Source organism: Elgaria multicarinata, chromosome 9 (genome assembly GCF_023053635.1).
Source record: "Elgaria multicarinata webbii isolate HBS135686 ecotype San Diego chromosome 9, rElgMul1.1.pri, whole genome shotgun sequence".
In the NCBI taxonomy this organism is placed as follows: Eukaryota; Metazoa; Chordata; class Lepidosauria; order Squamata; family Anguidae; genus Elgaria; species Elgaria multicarinata.
In genome coordinates, this window is record NC_086179.1 from 33,505,438 (window position 1) to 33,532,579 (window position 27,142).

At 43.7% G+C, this 27,142-nt stretch overlaps 1 protein-coding gene across 1 annotated transcript; it reads right to left on the minus strand.

The window, feature by feature from the left end:
- Positions 1-99: 99 nt before the first annotated feature.
- IL2RB (interleukin 2 receptor subunit beta) lies at positions 100-24,112 on the minus strand. The gene is made up of 11 exons (XM_063134549.1): positions 24,077-24,112; positions 21,772-21,877; positions 20,628-20,711; positions 18,437-18,551; positions 15,547-15,610; positions 14,915-15,020; positions 10,308-10,453; positions 7,055-7,223; positions 5,271-5,379; positions 4,066-4,150; positions 100-1,400 (listed from the first exon to the last, which is right to left on the minus strand). Exons 3-11 carry the CDS (start codon positions 20,692-20,694, stop codon positions 621-623), a joined length of 1,641 nt encoding a protein of 546 aa, XP_062990619.1. The 5' UTR covers positions 20,695-20,711; positions 21,772-21,877; positions 24,077-24,112; the 3' UTR covers positions 100-620.
- Between the last annotated feature and the right edge of the window lie 3,030 nt (positions 24,113-27,142).

Below are 27,142 nucleotides of genomic sequence, written 5' to 3' on the forward strand. Positions count from 1 at the left end.
TCTTTTAGTAGCAAATAATATGGAAAACCATGAAATCAAAAGCATCCAAAGATCAAAAAGATACTTGAGCAAGGAGGTATCAAGTCCACACACTAAGAACTTGAGAGCAGCTTCTTATGTTCCTGTGAATGAATACTTTAGTGGCACATAGGGACAGAGAAGAAAAGTTACATCCATACCTCAGAAGACCATCCCTCTAACTCATTCTCTTTGACTCTTCCTGGTTCTTGTTTTCCCTTCAGGTTGTGGGTCTGCAAGCTTGGTTTATGCTAAGGAAGGCTGTGAGAACCATTTGAGATAAGAAATAAATGGTTTGGATGGGAGGTGCTGGTGATGAAACAGTGATCCTTGAGCACAAGAAAGCACAGCCAACCCAGACCATGGAATGATGAATGGAAGAACTCTTCGGGAGTTGGCAAGTAAACATTTGTCTCGTGTAGAAAAGAAATGTTGGAAGCTCGTAAACTGATCTGGGCATGCGTCCTTAACTTCCATCGGGATGGCAGCCCCTGTCAAGCATGGAACCTGTTTGAAGGAGCCGGTTTGACGTTCTTGATTTCCGAAGTGACCTTCCTTTGCATGGTTCAGGCAGCACAGTGGCTGTCATGGTTTTGGAGAAATCACACAGAATGATGGTTGTAATGGCTCTGCAGATCCCTCAAGGATAGGTAGGCCTCAGAAGAACTGGTGATCTGACTGGAGGATACCGCTCTGCAGAGATCATTGACTTGGCCTTGATTCTGCATCACACACTGGAGGAACGCAGGCCTATTAATTTCCACTGAACTGGTAGGAGGATCTACATTTCTGATCCCTTCTGTTTCATTAGTAGCAATGCTAGACTGCTCCAGGATATTTGGCCAGCTCATGAAATACTGTTCTGGAGACTTGGAGGGCAGAACAATGGGCTCGCTCCCTTCTTCCTTCTCATCTGGTTCCACTGCCAGTGCTGTTGGTAAGCTCTCCCTTGATGGAAGAGCCACTAAACAACCCCCAACTGCCTGGGTTCGGTCCTTCGTTACTTGCAGAAAAGTATCATTACCCTGGTTCGCCAGGGTGCCATAAACATGTTGTGGTTCGCTGTTGTCACCTGCTTTGTAGGAGTCGCCATCCTCACTGCCACTGCTCTCTTGAGCAATGGGGTCATAGGTGAAGTACACCTTGCAGGGCTCGATCTCAAAAGAGTCGAGATGGTGGAAGAAAAAATAGCCACCATTGGTAAAACGACTGGATGAGGAATGTCCACTGGTCTCCAAAGTGTCCATATTGGTGAGATATTCTTTGGGAAAGAGGAAGGGAGGCTCCTTATTGTCTGTCTGCATGATCTCAAGCACGGAGACATCCGGAGCTGCAGTAGCAATTTGGAAGGAAGACTTGGACAAGGGAGAGGACAACCACTTCTGTTTGATTTTATGGGGAGTTGGTGGGGAAAACAAAAGACAGAGGGATTCAGATTCAAAACAGCTGAAATGCAAACGTCAAACAAAAGACCAATAGAAGCTTAGGAGCTTTGCCTCCTTTCCCATGGTATACTGAACCGTAACATTTCTCTGTGCCATTTCTATGTAGAGAATAACTTTCCCTGACCTCTTTTCCCTAGATCTCCTTTTTTGTCTTTTTTGAGATGTATTTATTTATTATTACATTCATATCCCACCATTTTTTTTCATCTTGCAAGGCACCAAGGTGGCTCATACGGCCCTCCTTCTCTCCATGTTATCCTCACAACAACCCTGTGAGGTGGGTTACGCTGAGAGCCAACGACTGGCCCAAAGTCACCCAGTGAGCTTCCAAATATGGACTGAACAAATCATCAAACATTCCTCTCTACAGGCCACATAACTGGGGGGTTGTGGTGGACTATGAACACTTGATGAAACTAATAGCAGGAAATATTGAGTGCCCTAGGGAGCAGCTGTCATTAGGGATGTTGCAGGGGACCGCTAAGGACTGGGAGTCCAGTGGACTCACCTGCGTCTGACCCCGACCCTGCTTGCCAAGCCACAGGGCACTGATGGATTTGGTTGCTGAGCCCTCGGGGCTTGGTGAGTGCTGGGGAGCAGTCTGCCCTCGTTGCCTCTCCCCAAGACCACCACAAGGCCTTGACAGCCAACGGGAGCAGGAGTCGCCACCCAAGATAAGAACAAGGGTGTGGCATGTGGTGGTGGTGATCCCTGCCCCCATCGCTTGTCAAGGCCTCGTGGTCTCTCCATCCTTGCTAGGTGGCTTGGCTTCTCCAGTTAGGAGATGTTTTCTCCAGCGTTAAGACTCTAAGCATGAGGGTGGGACTGTCTTTTTTGCTGATTGATTGTAAGCTGCTCCGGGAGTCTTTTTGGCTGAGGAGTGGGGTAAAAATATGATAAATAAATAAATGTTGCATACAGGGCTCCTTTATACAACTTTCTGTTCCCAGAAGAGGCCACCCTGCTATTTTGTGCAAAATGTCAGTGGCTCAGTAGGAGGGCATTTGGCCACCTGCGGCCTCATCGGCCGTTTGCCGAGCTGCCGAGAAGCTTGCACAGTGCCACGAGCAGGGGTGGGTGGTGACAGTTGCTCAATGAATGACCAATGAGCCAGGCAGAGGGCAGTTCACCTGTCGCTAGCTCAGAAACCTTTCGAGCTGACCCCAAGTAGAGACTTCTGTATTCATTACATTGATATCTTGTCTTTTCCTCTTGGAGCTCAAAGCACTGAGTTCTCTCATCAGGTTGTCCCTCATCAAGGCACTGATCAAACCTAGACCTTCTTATCATCAGTAGTGCTGACCCAAGATATTTTGCTGCCTGAAGCAGAGCATCAAATGCTCCAGAAAACACATTAAAAAGTATCGCCGTGCCACTAAGATATCAATTCTTTCCTTCAGCTGCCCCCCTTAATTCTGTTGTCCGAAGCTGCCTATGTCACCCTGCCACATCGCAGGGCCAGCTCAGAGTACTGGAAAGATGGTTGCATCATATGCTTTTACACCATGCCCTGGGTAATAATACACTGTCTGCAGGAGATTTTGATTAGCAGGGCTAATGATATCATCTGCAGTGATGGAATGGTAAATTCTGAAGTGCAGGTGCTCATCATGATGGTCCCCATAGCCACACCCCCATGGAGAGTCTGGAGGCAGCTGGAGGCAGCTGTGTTGTTCCATGTCAATAAATCAGGTCTAGCAGTTTTCATCTCCAGCAGGAGCAGGTCTTCTGTGGTACTAACTGGTCTTATTTGTCCTTGGTAGACTCAGGCCATAGCTAGACCTAAGGTTTATCCCTGGATGATCCAGGGGTCAAACCTATTCATCTAGGTGACACACAGGGGATCCAGTGCTCAGGCAGGGGCGAACTCTGGATGATCCCAGGATAAACCTGAGGTCTAGCTGTGGCCCAAGTCACCCCCAAAATACTTTATGGCAGGGATAGCTTGCAATAATTTATTGTTGCTGCAAAATCCCTCCATCACACCAAAGCTACTGGGAGGATTACAGCTAAACTCAGAGGAAATATCGAAGTCTAGAGGGGTGGCAGATGATACCAGCATCCCTGTTAATCAAAAAGTGCCAGTGCTGCATCCCAGTGTGTCCTGGATTCCCTACATCACTGGTCTTCTGCCAGCCCCTCAGTCAGTCTTCTGTGTTCCTTCTGAGCTTAGCAGTATATTGTAAGGCAAAATATTTTTGGGGTGGCTTGGCTTTGAATGGGTAATTAAGTTACCCATTAGCTTTATAAACGACTATTACCTATATCTTTGTTAGGTCTTTTGTAAAGCTAACGGGTAACTTAATTACCTATTCAAAGCCAAGCCACCCCCAAAATATTTTGCCTTACAAAGAGGAGAGACAGAAAGAGAAGGAGAGAGGGGGAGAGAGAGAGATGGCTCAACACAGCTGCCTGCATTTTTGGACACTTTTGTTGGGGGTAGAGCTATTCGGACTATTATGATGAGTACCTGCACAACAAAAATTACCATTACACCATTGACTGGGAGGGCATGTGACATGTTACCTCTATCCTGCTTACCCTATTACAAGTAGCTACCTTGTCCTCGTCTCCCCATACCCCAATGTCAAGGTCTCCGTACCTGGACATCTCCTTCATGGACAGCAGTGAGAGATGGGAAGAACTCTGCTGGGTCTGGTAAATGGATCTTCAGCACCTTCCTTAAACTATAGCAGATAGAGTTTGGGAGAGAATGCAAAGTGAGTATGGCATTGGGGGACAGTAATGATGCTATGTTTGGCTTGTGAACTGAAGGCAGTTAGAAAACAGTTGCTGGACTGAATGAAGTACCATCACCATCACCCTATGTCAGGAGTGGTCAACTTGTGGCTCACCAGATGTTTTTGCCTACAACACCCATGAACCCTAATCAGAATAGACAATAGCAAGGGATCATGGGAGTTGTAGTCAAAAACATCTGGAGGGCTGTAAGTTGGTCACCCTGCCTAAGACAACTGGACATCCCATCCGGGGTGCTTCCAGACAGAGGCTTTCTAGTGTTATTATTATTATTAGTGTTAATAATCAAAAGACACTGTGGAGCTAATTTTTCCCTCTTTACAAGTTTTTTTTTTTTGGGTGGTGGTAAGAAAAAAGTCAAAAGAAGTAGTGGGAAAACCAGAATACTTATAAGTAGAAGACATTGTTGTCCAGACCCTGGACATTGTTGTCCAGACCCTAATTCTACTACATGTAATTTACATGAGGCACAATGAAAGCCTCATCTGGAAGCACTCCCCAGTCCAGAACTCCACTTCACTTCTCTATTTAGCAAAAGCCTGTCACACTTTCCCTAGTTTCTCTTTGGAAAGAAATGTTGGAATCATTGGATTCTATCCGATATTGCATTAGAGACCATATTCCAGCCTCCCCCAATCTGGAGCCTTCCAAATGTGTTGAACTGCAATTCCCATCATTCCGAGCCAGCATGGCTATTGGTTGATGAAACCCAACATATTTGGAGAGCCACTGGCCATTGGGAGTTGCAGTCCAATACACCTGGAGGTCACCAAGTTGGGGGTGGCTGCCATATTCTCCACCCCTTCGTGTGACTCCAGTGGTAAATATGTGCCAACCATCTGTTAAACTGAGTTCCCACATGAACAGGCACATACAACACAACTGGAAATCAGATTGAAGATATGTTGTTCCTGCAGGGGGCACTTCTTGGGATGGGTGATGGTGGGGTGGGGTTGAGGGGAAGGGAGGGGGGTTGTTGGTTATCTAAAAGATGTATAGTGAACATCCCAGGAGGAGGACGGAAGTAAGAATCAAGTTCTCTTTTACCATTTTGATATCAATGACTTGGGCATCAAGAAAATGACAATGAGGATGACGGAGAGCGAACTTCCAGCAGCGGTTAGAAGAACTGGAAGGGAGGCACCTAGAGGTGGTTCTTCAAGAATAATTAGAAAGAGACAAATAGAAATTAGCCATTCATTGAAGACAGATGTTTCCCACCTGAACCTAAACAGCAGTCCATATGAAGGAAATAGGTTAAAGGGTACCCAACTCTACCCTGTGCCTGTTTGGTGCATTCTCTTCCCCTCCTTATTGTTTTATTATGATTTTATTAGAATGTAAGCCTATGCGGCAGAGTTTTGCTATTTTATTGTTTTACTCTGTACAGCACCATGTACATTGATTATTATTATTATTAATAATAATAACCTAATAAACAATTGCAAACCTTGACCTCCTGGTCAACAAGGAAGGGCATTTATACCTGAAAGGCTAAAGACTTCTCCCTCTTCTTCATAGCATTTGTATTTTAATCCTGCGTTTCCTACAAGGAGGGAGCTCAGGATAGCATACAAAGTTCTCCCACCTCTTATCCACACAAAAACCTTGTGAGATAGGCTACATTGAGAACAACTGGCCCAAGCTCACCCAGTGAGCATCGTAGTTGAATAGGGATTTGAACCAGGGTTTCAATAATAATAATAATAATAATAATAATAATAATAATAATAATAATAATAATTTGTTACCCGCCTCTCCCTCTGGATGGAAGTGGGGTACAACACAAATAAAAACACCATAAAATACATAAAACTAATTCAAACATTTTAAACCAGTGCGTCATTAAAAGCAGCACACCATTAAAAAACCCTCTTTACCCTGATCCTCTAATTCTCCCTCGAACCAAAGTACTTTAAAAACACCCCCTATCACCTCAGTCATTCCTATCCTCCTCCCCCCTCCTAAGATATTCAATCTCCACCCACTCAGGTCAACATTCTAAACATAATAGACTTACAAATTCTAGACATACATTAGGGAACTGACTTGTGGGGTGTAACACCACAGTGTACATGGCACAAGAGAGGCACAGAAGCCTCACCAAAGTTAATACTCCACAGTTCTTGTGTGAAAAGACCAGGGGTCCGTTTCCTCAAACAAATGAATGACAGGAATTGAGGCTACGTATTTTGGAGTGCCACCTTCTGGTTATTTCCCCTAACGTTGAACTGTTTCTTTATACACAGGCAGACTGGATAGCTTCACACCTGGGGAGAGCTCCTTTAGAGTTCTGGCTGGTTCTGAGTGCAGATTCACCACCCCACAGACATCGAGGCCACCAGCCTCCACCCGCAGATCCAGAGGTAATGTCCAATGGCAAGCTGGATTTCTCACACAGCTCCCCCCACCCCCCTGCACCTTGCAAGTCATGGTAAATGGGTCATTTATAGCCAGGACCAGCCCTACCATTAAGCAGCAGGAAGCAGGCAGTGCAGGCTAAGAAGAGTGGCAAATTGTTCCACCCTCCTTACCCGACCTGCCGCTGCTTGGCTGGCCAGTCTCTCCCTCCCACCGCTGCACCCTCCCTTCCAAGCTGCCTGCTTGCTTGGTCTGCTGGCCAACAGCTTTCAGCTGCCTGCCAGCAGCGGCTCCTTCTCCTTCCCCTGGCTGGTGGCTTTTACCTTCTGCAGGCACTGTCAGAGACCCCCATATCACATGCTCAGAGCCTGTGTGAACTGAGCATTAATCCTTCTCCCTGCAGATATGTAAAGAGTTTTGAATCCTTGTTCGTCCGAGTTGTCTACATTGCATGGGGCAATGCCTCCTACCTTTAGGATCAGTCCTCCAAATTACCGGCATGCTCCAGTTGCTCCACACACTCTTGTACATTTCCCCTAGTAACTTTGCACGAACGGCTGCCTCATATGCTGTGTCAGGATCAAGAGTCTCAAAGTTGAGCCATTTCTGATCGTGATCAATGTGAAGGATTGTGTCACCCTGCAAAAATGGAATCAAAGACAGGGAATGATATCTGGATTGAGTGTAGTCACTATAGACATCAAAATATTTTGGGCATTTGCTGTCCTTTGGGGATTCAGGTAACCCATGGTCATGCTGGCTGGGGATAATGAATTTGTAGTCCAAACACACCTGGTGGTGTGGAAAACTTGCCATATTATAAGTGGCGCCTCCAGTATTTGAGAACTCAGCCTTCCATTAGAATGTCCCTGCCAGTTCTGGGCTTAGATCAGGAATGGGGAACTTGTGGTCCTCTAGATTTTTGGCCTACAACTCCCATGAGCCCTAGTCAGCACAACCATTGGTGAGGGATCCTGGGAGTTGTAGCCCAAAACATCTGGAGGGCCACAAGTTTTCCACCTTCGGTTTAGATGGATAAATCACCTTGCCTGATAAAAGGCAGCTTCCTATAAAACCCCGATTTTCATAACTGGGATCTGCACAACAATTCTTTATATCGGAGGTGGGCAACTTGAAACTCTCCAGATGTTTTGGTATACAACTCCCTTGGGTTCCTTGGAGGGAGAAAGGCAGAATATAAATGTAATAATAAAATAAAATAAAGAAACACGCATCAGCCCTGCATAGTTCATGATGAGGGATGGGGGGTGTTGTAGGTAGGGAAGTCAGAGAAATCCGCAACAAAATTGCATGAGTTCATATTTCGATGAGTCTGATCCATGGATTACACAGCTGACTGGCTTTTTCCAAGTTGCACAGGTTCTGTGGACTTTGGACTGGTTATTTTACTTTACAGAATTTTATGCGCATTTTGTCATACAAAAAATACGTTAAAAAAATGCTGGATGAAAATTAGCATCCCCCCCCCCCATGGGCTAAAGCATGAAAATGTAGATTTGGGGGAGATTTGCACATTTTTGAGAGGGGGATTCATGCCTTTTTAGGGGATAAGGCATTTCATAGGTGTGAACTTGCACAAATGTGAACTTGTACAAATGCAGTTCTGCACAAATGTGAATATGCAGAAATTCAGAAACTGGAAAAAAAAACCTGATTCAGCCAATGAGTGGATGAAGGAATAAAAGGCATCTGACAAGCTTTGAAATGCAGATGGGATGGATTTTTCAAAACCTGCACATCCCTAATTGAAGCTCCAATCATCTGGAGGAACACCCCTAGTTTATATTAGGGCATGGACCCCCCAATCTACTCTGGATCCCAATCTGCAACTTCTGGATTTGGTCTGCTCTGCCCTATGTTGATCCGCCTATGGTCGGCTCCGCTCCAGGGCTCCGGATCCGGATCAGAGCTCCGTGTTTGCTCCCATAGACTTGCATTGAAAATGTCAAATGCCTATAACTTTTTTAGTTTTCAAATTAGAAACATCAAAATCAGCACCATGACACCTTAGAAATGTATCCACATTCATGCCCAGTTTGAAGCAAATTCGAGTGTCCCCTGATTTTTGGGGACTATTTCTAATATTCCCCCCATTCTCAGAAATGCAGTTATTATCTCCATCATTTTTCCAGTTAGAAACTTGAAAATGGGCACCATCATAGCTTCCACCTTTATCCTTATTCATGCCAAGTTTGAAGGAAATCCAAGCATCCCCTGATTTTTAGGGAATTAATAACATTTTAAGCCTCAACCCTAACCCCAATTAACAAACCTTTAAACATCTCCGTCACTTTTCAAGTTAGAAACAGACAAAATTGGCACCATGACACTTTAGAAATGTATCCACATTCATGCCGAGTTTGAAGGAAATCTGAGCATGCCTTGATTTTGGGGGATTTTTAAAAGATATATCTAAATAAGACCCCAAAGCAGGGCAGTGTGCACTGGGCATGTCCACATGCCGTATGGATGTCATCCCCTTGCACCACATCTATTCAGTTGTTCCCCAAGGTTATGGTGGGGGTACTTTGCAGTGGTGTGTTGTCTACCTGCTATTTCACTTAGTATATGATTAAAGGTTGTGTGTGAGAGTTTACTGAGGCTACTGCTTCAAAACACTAAAAGAAGTCTGATCGAAAGACAAAGAAATCAAAGTTACAAACTAGTATCCCAAGTTACTAAGTATCCCGTTTTGCTTATTCCCCCCTCTCCAACATTGGGATTGGAGGATGCTTCACATCAGGTGATCACTTATCACGATTGGGCGTTGAATCTGTCAATCATCAAGGTGGAAAAAAAGCGCTTCCCCTCCCGTTTTAGCCATTCTATAAAAATTAATAGCAAGCAAACCACATGACAAAAACTTCTGAAAATTGTCACAAATGACCCCCAATCATCACTCTCTAAGCACAGCAAGTTTCAGGGATGTAGCTTAAAAAACAAAAAAGTTATACATGCTTATTTAGCCCAATGCAATCCTATGGGGAAAAACTTCCAAAATGGTGGGCGGAGCTTCGCGACAAGCGGATTGCTCCGCAAATGGGCAGTCCACTTCGTGATGCTTCGCCCTGCCCCGACTCACTTCAGATCTGCCTTTAAGGGAAGCGAAGCACCCCGCTCCGATGCCGCTTCTACGCCCCAAAACGGAGCAGAGCACAGCCCTTGTTTATATGGACTGCGCCTCCTGCACCCACCCTGCAAGTGTCCTGATAGATGTGTTAGAGTTGATTGGTCAATTGAGGCATTGCAGTCTGATTTCTTTGGCCTTGCGGTTATCTTCTGAAACAACACATATAGGGCCTGTTCAGACAACACACTAAACCATGGTTAGGCCACTAACCTTTTTGCAGCAAATGGTAGTGAGTGTGTTAAACCTTGCTTATGTAGCCACTATGATTAGGAATGGTTCACATGACATTCTAAACCATAATGTTTAGTTCAAAATGCTTAACCACTGTGGCTTAGCATGTTGTCTGAACAGGATCATAGGCAACTAACCAAGATGTATTTCTCTTGCACAAGAGGAGGGAGGTATTTCTGCTGTGTCTCTGAGCTGTGTCTCTATCTTTAATTTCTTTTATTGGTTTTAACCTCTTAAGATACTTTGTGTGTTCAGGGAAAGAAAAGCAAGGTAAAAATAATACATTGAATCAAACCTTTAGCATCCATGAAGAAATCCCCCACCCCAGCAAACACACTCACCTTGTCAGAATTGTTTATTTTATACCGTACTTGGTATTCCAGCTTTCCTTCAAAGTAATGGGAGAGAATGCAGACATTCCAAGTTAAATTGTAGGCATGTTCTTTGGTCTTTTCCAGTTGAACATTGCAAGGAGGCTGGAGTTGAACTAAATGGGAAAGGGCAAGAGATACACCAATTATTAACGTTTACAACAACATAAAAAGTAAAGACAGCTGCATTGGTCCAATACACACACACACACACACAGAGAGAGAGAGAGAGAGAGAGAGAAATTTAAAATCCACTACTGTTCAATACTTTTTTTAGGACCAACCAAAATGTCACAAAAGAGTGGGAAGGTTTTCAAATTCTGGAGTTCCATGGAGAATTCAAAAGCATGCCCGCTCTTCCATATCATTTTTCTTGGTCCTAATAAAGGTATTGCCCAACGGTGGATTAACAACAACAAATCATGCCCTGTTAGGCCTCCCAATGACAATAGACCTTTTCTTATCGTGTTCTGCCCTTTCTCTGCACAATTGGCCCACAGAGATTGAAAACATCTTCAGTGAAAGAGGCATGCAATAGCCTGCACCATCCATATCAGTCTCCTCTCTAACTTAAATCTGTCACCATTAGAGGAACAGTGGTTAGAACGTGTTCACAAATGTTTTTGTGAAACCTTGCCCACCCAGGAACTGAAAGAATGGAGTATTTGTTGTAGCACAGGCAGGAACTTGCACAGCACTTCCTGCCTGAGTGTTTGTATGGAGTCCCCCTGTAGCCACTGTTGCTGGAGATGCAGCCACAACAGCTGCAGTGAGATGGGTAGGAGAAGCTTTTACCATCCACATCACCTTCCCCTCTAACTTACATCTGTTGCTGCTGAAGATGTTTTGAGAGATGTTTGAGAGCCCTGTCCACCTAGGTAATGAAAGAACGTAGTATTTTTTGCTGCCCAGTAAGGAACTGGTGCAGTGCTTCCTGCTGAAGACACATCCATAAAAGGAATAGGTACACTGAGTTTGTTGTGAGTGATAAACACGATAAGTTTTGCCATGGTAAAGGAATCTCTGACTATCTAATTTAGTGTCAATTTAGTGGGAGAAGTTACAACATAATTACAAGATAGGAGATGTGGTTGGGCTTGGTCCTAGTCTAATCTGCACTCCATCCTCAGTGACGTAGGTTCTGCAACTATCTCCCTTCAGTTGACATTGATGAATATTAATCTCTTCATCATGATCTTATCCGAAGGTGAAAGTAGATCTAGCATGGTTTACTGAAATCTGGCTGGGCACGGTTATCAGGTCAACTTTGATACAAATTGTTCCAACTAGGTATTCAGTCTCATCAAGTTTGCACTGAGGCATGAGTTGGTTGAGTGGCTGTTGTTCTCAATGAGGCTTTCTTCTTATGATGGTACCCTTATGAAGATAGGCCACGTTGGCAGGGTCTTCCGGGAGTTGAAGTCCCAAACATCTAGAGATCTACCTTCTGTCCACTTTCTGCCCCAGCCCTTTGCCCTAGTAGATAGCGTAAGGCCTTGATTGAGTATTTTTGGTGTCAGGTGCCAAGGACAGATTGGGAATACTACTCGTGTAGTGTCCATCTTCCCAGTGAGATTCCTTACCTGAAATGGTGGTGGTGCTCTTAGGTCTGGTGTTGGAGGCCCCGAGGGTTTTGCTACTGGGGCACATTTGCATCCATATTTAGTCTGCTTTGTCTGGTTCTGCACAAAACTTCATGGCAACCTTGAGATTGTCTGAGGTTGTCCATGTAATGTGTTGCTTAACCCTGATCTATATGAAGACTGAGATGAATGGAGGCCAGGATGAAAAATTTCCCAAAATTATTTACATGTTCTGCTGTTGCCTGTTTTTTGAGGTCCTAATGACAGCACTACTAAGACTATTGGTAGCTGGCAGACACCCTTCTCCTGCCCCATGTTGAGTTTGGAGTGGGTGGGTTTTTTTTTTTTTTTTAGTGCATATGGTGTTATATGGTTTTAAATTATTTATTTTGTGGGGTGTTTTTATCACTCTTATCATTGGGTTTTTTATCATTATTTCATTGCACACTGTTAACCCTTGCAAGGGGTTACTCTAAAAGGCAGCTTATCAATCTTTTAAATAAATAAATTCATCCTCCTTTCAACTCTCTCATTATCTCCCCATGACTTGAAGTATCAGGCAGCATCAGTATCTGTACCGTAATGCTTGATGTGCCATGTAATAAAAAGATCTGAGACAGAGAAATGGATTTTTCAAATACAAACCAGTAGGGAACCTAATTTATGGTATGCCAAGACTCATCTTTACACAATGTGTTGAGCATTGTTTTAGACTTTAGAAAGCATATATATATATATGAATAACAGCAGCAATTTATCTGATATCCTGGTGGATAGATTTCATTTCAAGTTATCTCCTTAACTTAACAGAAAGCTTTGTCCAAAGATCCAATGTGGTTTTTATTTACCTGGTCATTTTAATTTGTTTATATGAATTTTTATTCAGGTGATAAGTTGATGCTTTCTCTGTTTGATGAATTGATGTCTTGTTGTGTTTTATGGTTGGCATGTTGTTTTCTCTTTGTACACCACCCTGAAGCCCAGCTTTGTGGGTGGAAGGGCAGTCTAGGAAATGTTAAAACCAACCAACCAGCCAATCAGAAAACCGTAAGTTCCTTGATCTATGTACATTTTAATTTGTTTAATCCACTTATACTTGCTGGATCTGCTAGTGCTGTCAACAGATAGCTCTGGTTAGAGCATGCAGAAGGTCCCAGGTTCAATTCCTGGCAGCTCCAGGTTGAAGGTAAGGCAGGGATCAGGTTGAAAGAAATTGGTAAAGACTTCTAGCTGAGACCCTTGAAAACCTCTGTCAGTTTCAATAGGCCAGAGGTCTCAAACTCCTTTCAGCCTGAAGACAACATTCAATTTTGGAGAAGCTCTTGGGGCTGCATTCTCATGATGGGGAGGGCCAAAGGCAAAATGGGCAGGCCAGAAAGACCCAAAGTGCTAAGCCTTCAGAGAGGTATTTGAACCATTTAGAATGGGGAAAAACATATATTCAAGCCTGGAAACCAAAATGTGATTGGTTGTTGAGGGAAAAGGGGTAGTGCTAGGGGAAGGGGAAGGGGGAGTGGCCATCTGGGGAACCCTGGAGGACCAGACTGGGACCACAGTTAGGACATATGTGGCTCACAGGCTTGAGACTCAGCACCCCTGCAATAGACAATAGTGACTTAGGTGGACCAATAGATGGGTTAGATGGACCTGGAATAAGGCAGCTTCCTATGGTCCCTTTTCCTGGAAGAAAATGTCCTTTTCTTCAAAGGGACAAATGCAACTGGCATGAAAACAAAACAAAACAAAACAATTTTATATAGAACCAAGCAAGGGGGTTCATCCAACTCTCCATTGTCTTCATGGGCCTGTTCAGACAACATGCTAAGCCATGGTTAGGCTGCTAACGCTTTTGCAGCAAATGGTTAGTGGGTGTGTTTAACCATGGTTATGTAGTGACCATGGTTAGGAATGGTTCACATGACATCCTAAGCCATAATGTTTAGCTCAAAATACATAACCACCATGGCTTAGCATGTTGTCTGAACAGGGTCATTGCATTTTATAAATGGCCGCGGGTCTTGGGTCCAAACGACACAGAACGAGACCTGTGATTGGATCCCCCAACATCTTTTAAAAACTGTAAATGTAGTTTGACAGAAATGCGGATTGGCTTGCGGTAGCAGTAGTGGCAGAGGTGCTGGTTATTCATTCATTCCATTTCATTTCTATACCACCCAAAAGGTGAAGTTCTCTGGGCGGTTCACAAAAATGTGAACCCTTACCTCCTGTGCCATTTATTTATGTACTTATTTAATGGATTTATATACTGCTGAACATTTAAAAAAATCTTCCTAAGGGGTTCAATTTTTGATTTTCCAAATCAAAACCGCATCGAGTGGCCACGTACACACAGCCAAAAATGGGAAAATGCACCATCCGAAAAGAGGAAAAAGAGAATACAGATTTGCAAATGCTGATTTATATGTCTAGATGCAAATTTTGATATAATTAATAAGATTCCAATAGAATTACAATGCATCTTGCTATAATGGGGATGACTAGGGAACAGTGAGCCAGCCTGCTCAGACTGATGTCCAGGTGCTGGTGATGGAGAACTTCAAGGTCCCTGCTCTGCATTCTTATACTTTGTATCCTTAAACCAGACATTCTTTCAAACAGAGGTTTGCCCTCTGTTTTTTTTTAAGTTCAGAACATTTGCATCTATGAGTTTCCACTACTGGGCAGTGCTCAGTGGTTACTGTGATTGATTGGATGAATGCCTCTCATGAACAGTTGCATTTGAGGCATCAGTAGATAGCAGCTGATGCATGCGCATCATGAAGGCTACCCATTACAGGCATTTTGGCATTTAGGTCTGACTCTTGGCCCTGAGATGAAGCCATTTTCTCTTTTCCATAGCTGAGCACTAATTTGGCTGTGTAGAAGTTGGCACGTACAAGCTCAGGTGTAAAGAACAGGCAAAGGTGTTATGTAATCTAGGAAGTGAGCCCAGTACATGTATCAGTTACTGAAATTCAGTTGCTTTCAACTCACTGTTCTGAAAAGGGGTAAACGTCTCGTATTGAACTTCCATCCAGTTCTCCCCAATACGGCAAGATATAGCCATGGCAATGTCATCTACAGTAGTCAAGCTGTAGCTCTGAGGACAAATAACATAGAATGTGCATTATGAACATGATCAATATCATTATTGTCATTAGTGTTATTGGCAAGAATAATTGGAAAGAACAGTATGTAGAATGCTGGCATGTCAACTGTCATTTCATAAACATCTGATAGTTGTGGCGTAGTTTTTCTTTTCTTTTCTGAATTAAAATTCAGAGGCTTATTTCACACTTATGCCTGACTCGAAGGAGGAACCTAGAAGAAAGTTTCATGCAGGCAGACTACTACAGCAGGTGACACTCAGCAAGGGTCAATAATTCTGGCACATCTCTGCATTGGGTGTGCTGCTGTCATAGCAGAAAGATAAGGACCCTGGTGGTAGCTGAAAGGTTAACCAGTTCATTGCAGTGAATCAATGCTTTATTTTCAGCCTGCAATAATGATGAGAGCAATCAACAATAACAATAACAATAACTAAACTGCAATAATGAGGAGAGCAATGAACAACAAGAAGAACAAAAAAGTTCCTCTTCACTAGCCGTATTTTCTCATTTACCCACCGTAAGGATCAGTTGGCAGCTCCTGTTGCCTGTGCCTTGCAGTTGGCATGACTTAGGCGGCTTCCTGTAAGACACAATTCTTGTAAGACACACACCTCTCTAGGCCAGCTTTTCCTATGTACTGGACAACAACTCCCATCATCCCCACCCTGCATGACAATTGGGGATATTGGGTATTGTAGTCCAAAGCACCTGGAAGATGCCAGTTTCGAGAAGGCTCACCTAGGCTTTGTATCTGGAGCTGATTCCACACAACCCAAGGAGCACACGTTAGAGCTGTACAGAAGGGGGGCCACTAAAAATTATCTGCCCTATTTGCACGCAGAGAAACTGGAGGGACAATTTCACCAAATTTCTCCAGGGGGAGGAGAAATTCTCCAACAATTTCTCACAGGTAGGCATCACCATTGACAGGGGCTGTAGAACGGTGTCTTTCTTTCATTCCTAAGTTTTTTGTTTTGTTTTGTTTCGTTTTGTTTGCGCTCCCACTGCAAAAGAACCTTCTCTAGGGTCTTCCAAATGTTACCTTTCTCACAAGTGGTTGTGGATAGCGCAGGTGCTGGCAACTTGGCTCCTTCTCCGAAAGCCCTGTAGCAGGTGTGAGATGGGGGGGGCGCAGTGTTGCAACTGGCTCTACGTAAAGGGTTGTCCTAATGCTGCGCCAAAATCTGTCCTCCAATTTCCTGAAAGTTTTCTCCCCCCATGAAAGAGGCGTTTACTTTTCTGTCTACTTTCATGGCATTTTATAATTAATTTTGAATATGCGTTGGCAGTGTTTTGATCCTATTTCTATTGCATATCTCAAGATTTCTCTGCAGTCTCCTGGGCTGCCTGCACTTCCTGATCTGAAAAGACCCAATGGGAGGAATAAAATTCATGATTTCTTCCCCTGGGCAGGAAGTGCGGGAAGCCAAGGAAGCTACAGGCTATCAGAGGGATGATGGTTCAGTGAAAGACAGGACACTCACACACACTCCTCAGCCATCTCATAAGAAAAGCAAATACACGAACCCTGAACCAAACACATGAGAATTTCGTCAAAAATTTCTTCTCCTTTGAATTTCTTTTTGAAAGAAATTTCTTTTCTATTAAATTGAATGAGAATGGTCAAAATTCTCATGGGAGAAATTTTCAGTATAGCACTCATATACACTCAAGAGGGAGTTACTGCCAACTGGGCTTCCTGACAAGTGTGAAACATGTGCCTGTAAACATGTATTTGTTCCATTTATTGTTTGCAATTTTAGGGGCATGTGCAAATGTAATTCCACACTGTTGACATCCAATGAGATGCAATCACATATTACGGCTAGAAGTCCAAATTCAGTTGCTTGTTTTATATCAGCATCAGGAATTGCAGCTTTGACCATCAGAAGAAAGGTGATGATAATCAGAGAGGTGGATGTTACAAGTTCAGATTTCCCTGGCAACAATGACATTGATTGGTTCAAGCAGTGACCTGGTTCATACATGGATGCTCATCGCTTGATATCTGTATTATGAAGTGATGGCTTGCATGTATACATGGATTGGTGCAGATATAACACCACAGACAACATGCTCAGTTCATTTAGCCTCATTTCATATAGCCTCAAATAAGTTCAACACATCCATCTGCCAGCCATTTGTGCCTAGTTCGCACACTCTTATGGAGGGGGCTGAGTCTGCCATCTATCACCTTATGTGTGTTCAGCAGCAGCAGCACCCCCAAAAAAAATCTGAAAGAGGCCAAAGTGTAGAGCAATCAAGCTTAGTCAAAACAAGAAATGGACATGCATGTGTGAACTGAGCCAATGTGAAGAGTAACAAAGAGTAAAGAATACTAGAGAAGTACATACATGCGTGAACCAGGCCTTGGTGCCTTGCTGTTGAGTGTTGTGCAAGCTGCCCACACTGAAAAGCATCATGTTTGAGGTGATATGAGCTTCTGATCCATGGTATTGTACCAGTACTAGCTCATTCACATCTACAAGTTAGGACATGCTGTAATAGACATCATGTAATATACAATCATGCAAGATGAAAAGGGATTGGGTAAAAATGTATTTGGTTTGTATTTTAATGCAAACGCACATAAGTTGCACTTTCCAAGCCAATAAGTTGCACTTTCCAATGCTTTAGGGTGGATTCCTGCATTGAGCAGGGGGTTGGACTCGATGGCCTTGTAGGCCCCTTCCAACTCTGCTATTCTATGATTCTATGAATATATGAACCAAAACACAGTTATACCTCGGTATTTTGAACTTTTCTGAAGTAGTAGGAGAAATGAGGATGAAAATGCATAGGGATTTTTGTGCAGATTTTCCATTGAAGCTCACACATCAATGTGGGAACAGGTTGAAACAAACTTAAGGGTGGAGGAATGTGAAACTGAGCAAAGCGGACATTGACAGATTCATTCATCCGTAAGATTGATTAAGCAGCCATGCTGGCTGGGGATGCTGAGAGATGTAGTCCAACACATCTGGAGGGCACCAGTTCAGGGAAGGCTGGTGTGGAAAAAATCTTAGAAGGCTATTCACTAGGGTAAGGGGGCACGCATACTCACCAGGGTATTCACCAGAGTAAGGGGGCATGCATATTCCAGCTCAAGAAATCACTAAAAGTACTGAAAGCTGAAAGTGAATGATAATGGCTGTTCCAGTAATTTTGCCAATCTCCTATTTCCTGGCTAAACAGATGGAGCAGCTCAAGATACTGGCAGACTCTGTGAGAGTCTATATCTTCTTGACAATAAAAGCCTTCTTAGAGAAAGACTGTGTGTGTGAGATCCTTCGCGTTGACACATCGCTTCTGCAGGCCTAGGACTGCAGAAGGCAAGACGACGGGGTTGATATAGACTAACAAGGCTGTAATGTACTATTCTAAATGCATTTCGTTAATTACTCACCCATAATCGACAGAAGCTGTGAGTTGGCATTGCGCTTCTGTGTCATTTTTTGTCGGGGTCCAAGAGCAAATGACGGTCTCCACTGAGTCGTATAAGCAATGCAGAGTTGAGGATCCTGTGAAGGGTGAGGTGAAGGGAACAATCATCACGGCATTTCATTCAGTGCTACATGAAAAATGCTGGGATGAGTGATTCTACTGAGGGGGCTTCCATGCAAGCACAGAGAAGCCAGAATTCACTGTAACGTGTGGCATCTTCCCACCCGTTATACGGTAGCAGGTTTGTGTGCACCTGTCAGGTAGCTGCAGTCAATCCTGGCTCCCTCATTACTGCTATGCTATTCATGGTTCCGTTCACATTTCTTGGATATACACCTAAAAACATATGGTGTGACTGAGCTCTGTGACCTTTAAACTGCTTCCTTTAGGGCTGTGCTTGGCTTCGGTGAGTTCACTTCGCAATACTGGGTTTGGGAACTTGTTTCCAAAATCCTGAGGACCATGATACTGCTGAGAGCCCTTGATCCCCCACTGGCCTGCTCAGTTTGTGTGCTCATCAGGAGATATCCTCCTGGTGGCATCCCCTAGATCGTAGGTCTGGTCCATCATGGCTCAGAGTAGGGCCTGCAGCATTGTAGAGCTCTCTAGTACTCCTACCAGAAGCTGTGCTTGATGTGTTTTTCAAAAGGGCTCATTTGACAGAAGTAATGCAATTTAACATGGGTGGGGAGCTACATCTTTGCAATGGGCCAATGCCCCTCAGCCATCTACCAGCTGGATGATATCAAGAGGTATGGTTTGCCTCCTGCCATCATCCGGTCCCTGTCCACTTCACCATCTCCAGATGATCCTTTGGCTTGGGCTGCTTTGCCCATCCTGCATCCCCCCCAACAGTGGAAGGTGCCCAAAGTGATGTCAGCTGGAAGAGCGATCTGGCCATTGCCTTGGCCAGGACCACTTTCCCTGCACTGTTCCTTCCCTCATTGGTAGCTTCCAGGCAGTGGGGATTGGAGAGTGGAATATGCCCCCCCCCAAACAAAGGAATCCAAAGCATCCATAGGCCAGATGGGGAACCTCTGCTGGAAGGATTAGACCCACTGGCTAGAGGTTCCACATCCTTTCAATATAATCTATTTTATAATGATATGGGAACACCAGAGCCTTTTCCCAGACCTAGTAGGAGAATGCAGTTCATGTCACTGTGAAAATCAATGTCGGTGGATCCCCTGCCATCTGCAAGAAACTAGCTGTGGTTGGATATGTACTGATGTTTCATTTTAAGAAGTCACATTAGGGGCAAACATCAAATATGGGCAGTAACAACTGGCCAGTGTCACCTTGTGTTACATCCCATAGAGTTTGCTTTTCAAGGAAAAGAAACAGCCAAAGATGCATTGGAACTAGACTCCAGAGCCCACTGATCACCTGCGTTTTGCAGTTATTTAAGCCCGCAGTGCTTTTTTCCGATATTTTTTTCCAAGGAAACTCTGTCCATATCAACTTGTCTATTGAAGTCAATAGACAAGTCTCTGCATATTGTGGAGAATTCTGCAGGGGTGCTGTATGGAACATGCACATTCCTGGCAGCGGTGGGGTAAGGGGTCAGCATCATTGGCCACATGCCAAGGCTCATGCCCCAACAGTGGGGCCCACTGCCAATGCTTAGAGTCCCCCAGCCTTGCTAACTGTCCTGCCTGCTTGGCTATGTGTTCCAAGTAAGCAAACACTGGCAGAAGCAAGAAGGAGCACCAGGCACTGCTCATGCCTTCCTCCTCTAGGTTTGGCTTTAAAGGTGGAGAGCAAGCAAATGGACAGTGGCATCAGCAGAGAAGGAAAGTTAGACCTTTTTCTGGAGGGGGCTCACCGACGGCCTCATTTCCAACCCTCCCTGTCCAAACCTGGAGCCTGCACTGGATTCTGGCCAGGCCTCTTGGGCCATATTGTTGTACCTACAGCATGTCTGAGAACACACACCCAACAGTCCTTTGTGGCTGTGTATGGTAATGGAATTTTGGTAGTCCCTATTACATGGACATTTACCCATCATTAGTGTTTTTCTCATGGAGGAAGCTCCTGGTAGCTTCCCAAGGTACACAGTTGGAAAACCATTGAATGTACGCCCTCATGTCCATCCCCGCTATGTATACATTCCTAGTGTTCATCCTGGAATATATGGGGGGAACCAAACTTACCCTGTTCTCCTCCTGATGCCAGCAAGAATGACAGAATGCACAGCAGGATGGGAGGGCTGGTCTTCATGACTGCAGAATGAAATACTAATGAAGGGAAAAGAGGCAATCAAAATGGAGTCCTGACCACAAGCATGCAGGCTTCTTTGTGGAAGGGATCTTAGCAGCAGCAGTGGTACCACTAAGCTATTTTAGACCCTTATCTTAATGGTCTTATGGTGGGGTTAGGTGTGTGGGGTGGCTTCAGATGACTCTGTGTTCACATGCAATTTTGGATTTAAAATTTGCTTAATTTGTGGCACCAGCTTGAGTACAGGAACAAAATAGAGTTTGCTTCTACTACCATAATGCTAGCCACATTTACTGAGGAATGAGCATAATTTTGTTGTAGGAAAGGCCAATCTATTTTTAAATTAAAAAAATAAAAATAAAATGAGCATCTGTAACTAGGTATGAGCCAGCTTGGCTGTCTGAAATTGTAAAAGGTTTTAAGAAAAAATGCTATGGCAACCAGTGTCAGGTACTCAGTCCAGGTCTATTTGCCACTGCTCAGTCACCTGCCACTATCTGGGTGGTCATATGGGACCCTGGACTTTGGCCCTGAGGTCCAGCCCTACTTCCACCACTCTTTCACAATATGACTGTCATTTGTGAGGACAGTTAGGGAGAGTGAGGCAGATACTCTAAGTATTAGAGTATCTGGATTCAAATTGTTGGATTTCTACTGTCAGGGATAGGGAGAGGTGCTTGTGGGATTTTCTGCCTCAGGTGGCAAAGTAATTTGGTTAGCTTTTGATACTCTGCATATTCACTTGGCAGGGTGTGTGTGTGTGTGGGGGGGGCATTTGCTGTTCCACCCCAGGCAGCAAAATAGCTTGGGATGGCCCTACCAGTTAGATAAATGGTTCTCATCAAACCTACAGTAGGTGAAGCTGCAAAATATTGTGGATATGAGGTTTTGTGCTGACCCAAGTCCCAAGCTTATCAAGAGAAGATGTTATTCAGTAGACTGTGTGCAAATGTTTGTTATTTCTCATTTCCTGGGTTTGTTCTCTGCAATTATATACTAATCAGCAGCACTGACATTTAAACTCGTACTGGAGGGTTTCACAGTAAAAACTGTCTCGGAATGAATGATTCTACTTACCACTGAGAGTTACTTGGGCTGCAGAACATTGTTCAACATCATTTGGAACAGTTTCTCTATCACCATCAGGGATAGCAAATCTTTGAAAACATGGTATCTCATAAGGCTATGGCAGAAAGTTTTGTGGAATTAGCACAAGAGGAAAATGAATTCATATATTAAAATTCTATCCCACCTTCCCACCAAAAATGGCACTCAAGGCAGCTAACAATAATAAAATACAGATAAAAAAACCCAACACCTTAAATAAAACATAGCATGCAGTTTATCCTTAGAAAGTGTTTGGTTAAATGCTCATTTCTCATACTCCAGTCTATGTCTGCTTAGGCCCTTTAATAACCATTCCTCTCACTTTAGCTGATTTGCTTTTCAGATTCTTTCACACAGCTGTTTCATGCCTCATCGTTCAAAAACATATCTTCATTAACCTCTTCTTGTATGTATGTATGTATATATGTATGTATTACACTTCTATACTGCCCAATAGCCAAAGCTCTCTGGGCAGTTCACAAAAATTAAAACACATATATAAACACACATACAATATAAATAAATTGTCTTTGTTCCCATATATCTCCCTTCATTTATTTACATGAAATTGTTGTCCCTCCCTTCAGGAATGACACAGTCTTTGTGAAAGCAATCCTTAGATTTTTTTTCAATGGAGAGAGTCAAGGGAGGAAGAAACTTTCACTTGATAAAGAACTACTGACAAGGTGGCCTCTTATGCATTGCCAGAAAAGAAGAAATGCATCACCCAAAATGAGGACACAAGGTTTGCATAAAATTGGGCACGTGCTAACTTATATGCATAGGTGCAAATATAGGAATAATGATTCCTACAGTTTAAATATAAAGACAATTCATCTCAGCAGAAGACTGACCAGGTGAGCTGTCTGTCTGCTGTCCAGGTGCTGACTGGGCAGCTTCAAGGCTGCCTCTCCCTTCTGATTATTCTTTATTTTTAACCTGGACCAGACAGTCCTTCAAACAGAGGAGAGTGCCTTCAACTAGAGGACCATCCTTGGTAAAGCAGGAGACATAGCCACCCTAGCTACTGATTTCAGAAAGTAAGAACCCAAACAAAATAACTTGCTTTCTAGCTTTGACAAAAGGTCCATCTGGTCTAGCCAAATCCATCTAGGTTGTTGACTTGAAAGTCCATCTCATCTAATAAAGGTCCATCCAGCCTCTGCCTCCAGAAATGGACAGTCAGATAAGCAGGCCATGATGGAGATAGTTCAACCTTCTGTTGCTTGTTCCCAGCATCTGTTAATCCTACTGTTTCTGAACCCAGATGTTCCATTCTTCACCTAGATGGGCAACACGAAGTCCTATGAAGGCATTAAGCCAGCCTGCACACCTGAGGGCTACACCTGGTGGTGGGGTGTTACGGTGTGCACAAAGTCTCTGTCCCCAGCACCTCCATGCACAGTGGCACCACTCTCCCTGTTCCCAGTCTTGGCAGGTTGAGCAGCAATGTCTGAAGGGGCCTTAAACTGATGCAGGGGCCCCCATCCAGAATGCTGGAAAAAGCTGCTGCAGGGCCGCCTATCCAGAATGTACCCTGTGGCAATTTTCTGCAGAAAAACACCCCCTCCCTGGCTACTTCTTGTGCCCTAAATGCGCTGTCCTGTGGGCAACAAGCAGCTAGGAGGGAACAATTTTCAGCAGGAAGCTGCTGCAGGGACCCAACCTGGATCAGGAGTATGTTCTGAAGCAGGCCCCTGCTGCTATTTTTTTCCTCCAAAATAAAATCAGCCCAGTGAAGCATATTTGTTTTAATACATGACTGTGCAGTTTGGCCCTTAAACCAATGGAGCAAATTAGTCACGACTCATTTATATTCAGTTACTTTCAATGGGATGTACAGCACAAACCTTTGCATATTTACTCACTGGGTTGGACCCAGTCACATTTAGAGTAAACCTATTGAAACCAAGGGGACTTAAGCAGGCCGTAGCTAACTTTAGTCCAATTGATTTCAATGGGGTAGGCTCTATGTATGTAAGTCTGGATCCATCCCACTGTGTTCAGTGAGGCTTATTCACTAGTGAGTGTGTTCAGGATTCCACAGTCTTAGTCACGACTAATGTTTCACAGGCTTGAAGTCTTTGGTTGACCACTTCTGACCTAGACAAGAGGCCCCATGGCTTTAAGAGTTTTGAGGGAGGGGAGAGAAGCTGCAAGTTGGGGCTTCTCCCATGCTGTTCCACAGTAAGCAACAAGCCTTCTCAGCTACCCAAAACCCATTTACAAGTTTGTTGACAAAGCTTCTCTCTTAAGCCAAACCTATGTGCGTTACCTGGTTGCATCCTTGTCCTCTTTGCCTCCCGATAATGCCAGTCAAGTTGGGGATGCCATGCCAACACTGGCTGTTCAGGGTACCCCTCGATACTAAGATAGCCGGTCTCCAATTCTGTATGCAGCTACAGGATTGCCAGCCTTATATAACAGACATCTGACAGCATTAGAAGGGAGCCAGTTCTGAGTGAACAGTGAGGCTCTTGCATTTACTCACTCTCGGCATGTACTTTAACACAGGAAGTCGCAGCTCAGCTCCTTTGCCGTGTCAGAGTGAGATGGGGCTCGGAGTATCAATAGGACTTGCTGGGCCGGTAACGAGAAAGCCCCAGACCTCACCACATCCCACTTCCTGATTTGTAAAGGTGATGTGTATGGGTGGGGAAGAGAGACTCAAGATTGTAGAGGAATAGCCTGAGAGAGAAACTATGGGTAGAGAAAAGATGGACATATGCCTCTCCAGATAGCAATTTGCTGAAAAGGAATGGCCCTAGCAAGTGAGAAAGAGCCGTACCCTTAAATATGGCCCTGGGACCAGGAAGCCCCTTAGTTTGACTCACTGCCAAAATAAAACTGATATGGGGCTCCACAGATACTTCTCCAGATATTTTGGACTTCAACTCCCATCAGCCCCAGCCAGCATTGCCAATGGCTAGGAGTCTGGGAGTTGTAGTTCAAAACATCTTAAGGGCAGTAGGTTGGAGAATGCATTGAGAATGACCAGATGCCTGTGGTAAGCAACACACACAAGGGACAATTTCGGTAGCCACCCTTCTATGTTTGTCCCCAGCACCTAATAATCTGACAATATTGCCAACTATGTGAGGAGTTCAGCAATTGAATAAGGCACCTGTGAAGGTTGTGGAGCATCCTTCCTTGTAGGTTTTCAAGGAGAGGCTAGTCAGTGTATGGGATGCTCAAGGTCTTTGTTGTAGATGGGTGGTGGTCTCTTCTTGCAGTGTGATCCTAGGACCCATATAAAGAAGTGTCAGCATTTCAACTGTTAAACAACACAAAATGTCAAGTAAATGTGTTTGTATGTGTTTGACTGAATGAGCTTTGAAGCTGGGGGCAATCCCTATTTAAAAGTTCTGAGCAAGCCGGTTTTGAAATGACTAATTTGATTTATGTAGCATTTCATCTGCAGTGCTAGAGACAGAAGAACCCAGGAATCCTCACACCTGGGCTTTACTGACACATGCATGTTTTTCATTGCATGAGGACAGAGCATAAGAAGAGCTGTGTTGGATCAGACCAAAGGCCAATCTTCTAGTTCACATTCTGTTTACACAGTAGCTGTAGTGGTTTTGACCAGAAGAAATGACAAGGGGGATTAATGAGCTCTCACAGGTCTGTCCAATGTACAAATATCTATCAATAACATATAAGCATGGATAGAAGTTAGTATATTCAAATGAGAAGTTAGTATATTCAAATGTAGGAAGCAGCTTTTAGAAGGCTTCAGGTAGCCAAAGTAGCAGTTTTCAATAGCAGTTTCCTGACCTTTGCATCACCCCACCAATTGGAGCCAGGCAGCTGTAGCTCCATATCTTTTGTCTATACTCTCGGTGATAAGGGTGTTGTGCATTACATCATTCTTTAACCTGGGAGCCTTATTCCTTTTGCTTGGGAAAGTTTGGCCTCCTAAAGAAAACAGCTTATTAAGTTCCTAGGGTAGGGCAAAATGTTCCAGATATATAAAATGTATATATATCTGTTCCTCATATCACGGGGACCCCAACATACAACCAGGTGGACAATTGCTTTGTGCCCTGAAGTGACATTGGTTTCTTTGTTTGTTGTTTCTACCTTCATATATTATCCATATATCATTAAACTGTTAAGCTGACCCATTTCCTCAAACCTAATCAATCAGGCTCCCATAAATTAGGCAATTCACAACAGTGGCCAACCCGATGCCAATGGGAAGCCCACAAGCAGGACATGTGTGCAATTGTATCCCCCCAGTAGTATTCCTCGGCAATGGGTATTTATTTAGAGAAATACTGTCTCTAATATTGGAGGTAATATTCAGCCATCATGACTAGTAGCCATGGATACCATTATCCTCCACGAAATGATCAAGTGTTGAGTTTGCATGTGTGAAAAAGCACAAATCTATACTGCTCTTCCACTCAAAAATGTCTAGTGCAGCTCACAATAAATGGCAAAAAAATAAATGGGGATAGAATATGATGGAATAATAATGATGATGACAATGACATATTATTTATTTATGTAAACTGCTTTTATATATTACTTGATATCAAAAGTTCTTTAAGCAGTTTCCATAAGAAACAGATAAAATACATTATAAATGCTGACATAAAAGCAATATAAAAATATGAATACATTAAAGAAAAATTACAGAAAGTAATTACATGTAAGAGAAAGTATGAGTAAACAGGTGAATCTTCAAGAGGCATATCTTCATGGGGCATCTTAGGTTTACCACAATTTCCACTTCTTGGACTATACACAAGAGAGCATTCCAGAGGACTGGTGCCATTAAAGAGAAGCCCCTAATTACATGTCATTTAGGGATTGCTGTCATGGGGAAAGCCAGCCCTTTTTAAGCCTGTCAAATTTCCCCAGAGCCATGGTCTTTTCCCGAAAATTGGGAAACTCTTCTCAGGTTCCCTCCCTTAAATCAACATTTATGCAAATTTGTGGTGGCAATTTGTGTAATTTGTACAAATTTTGATTATAATTTGCTTAATTTGAACAAATTGCACCTGCACTTTGTGCAAAAGAAACATATTACGGCTGCAATTTACACAGATTAAGCAATTTATGGTCAAAATTTGCACAAATTTTGTAAATTGCTGCTGCAATATGTATAAATTTTGTTTTTAGGGCGGATCACTCCAAAATATCCATGAGCTGGCCTGAATCGATCTGCATCAAGTCAGGCCAGCTGATAAGCAAGCGAGTTGAAGTCTGGGAGGGGTGGCGAGGCAGATACCATGGTCAATGGTGTGAAAAGCCACCGAGAGATCAAAAAGTAACAGGGTTGCACTCCCCCTGTCCTCCTCCCCCAAAAAGGTCATCCATCAGGGTGGCCATG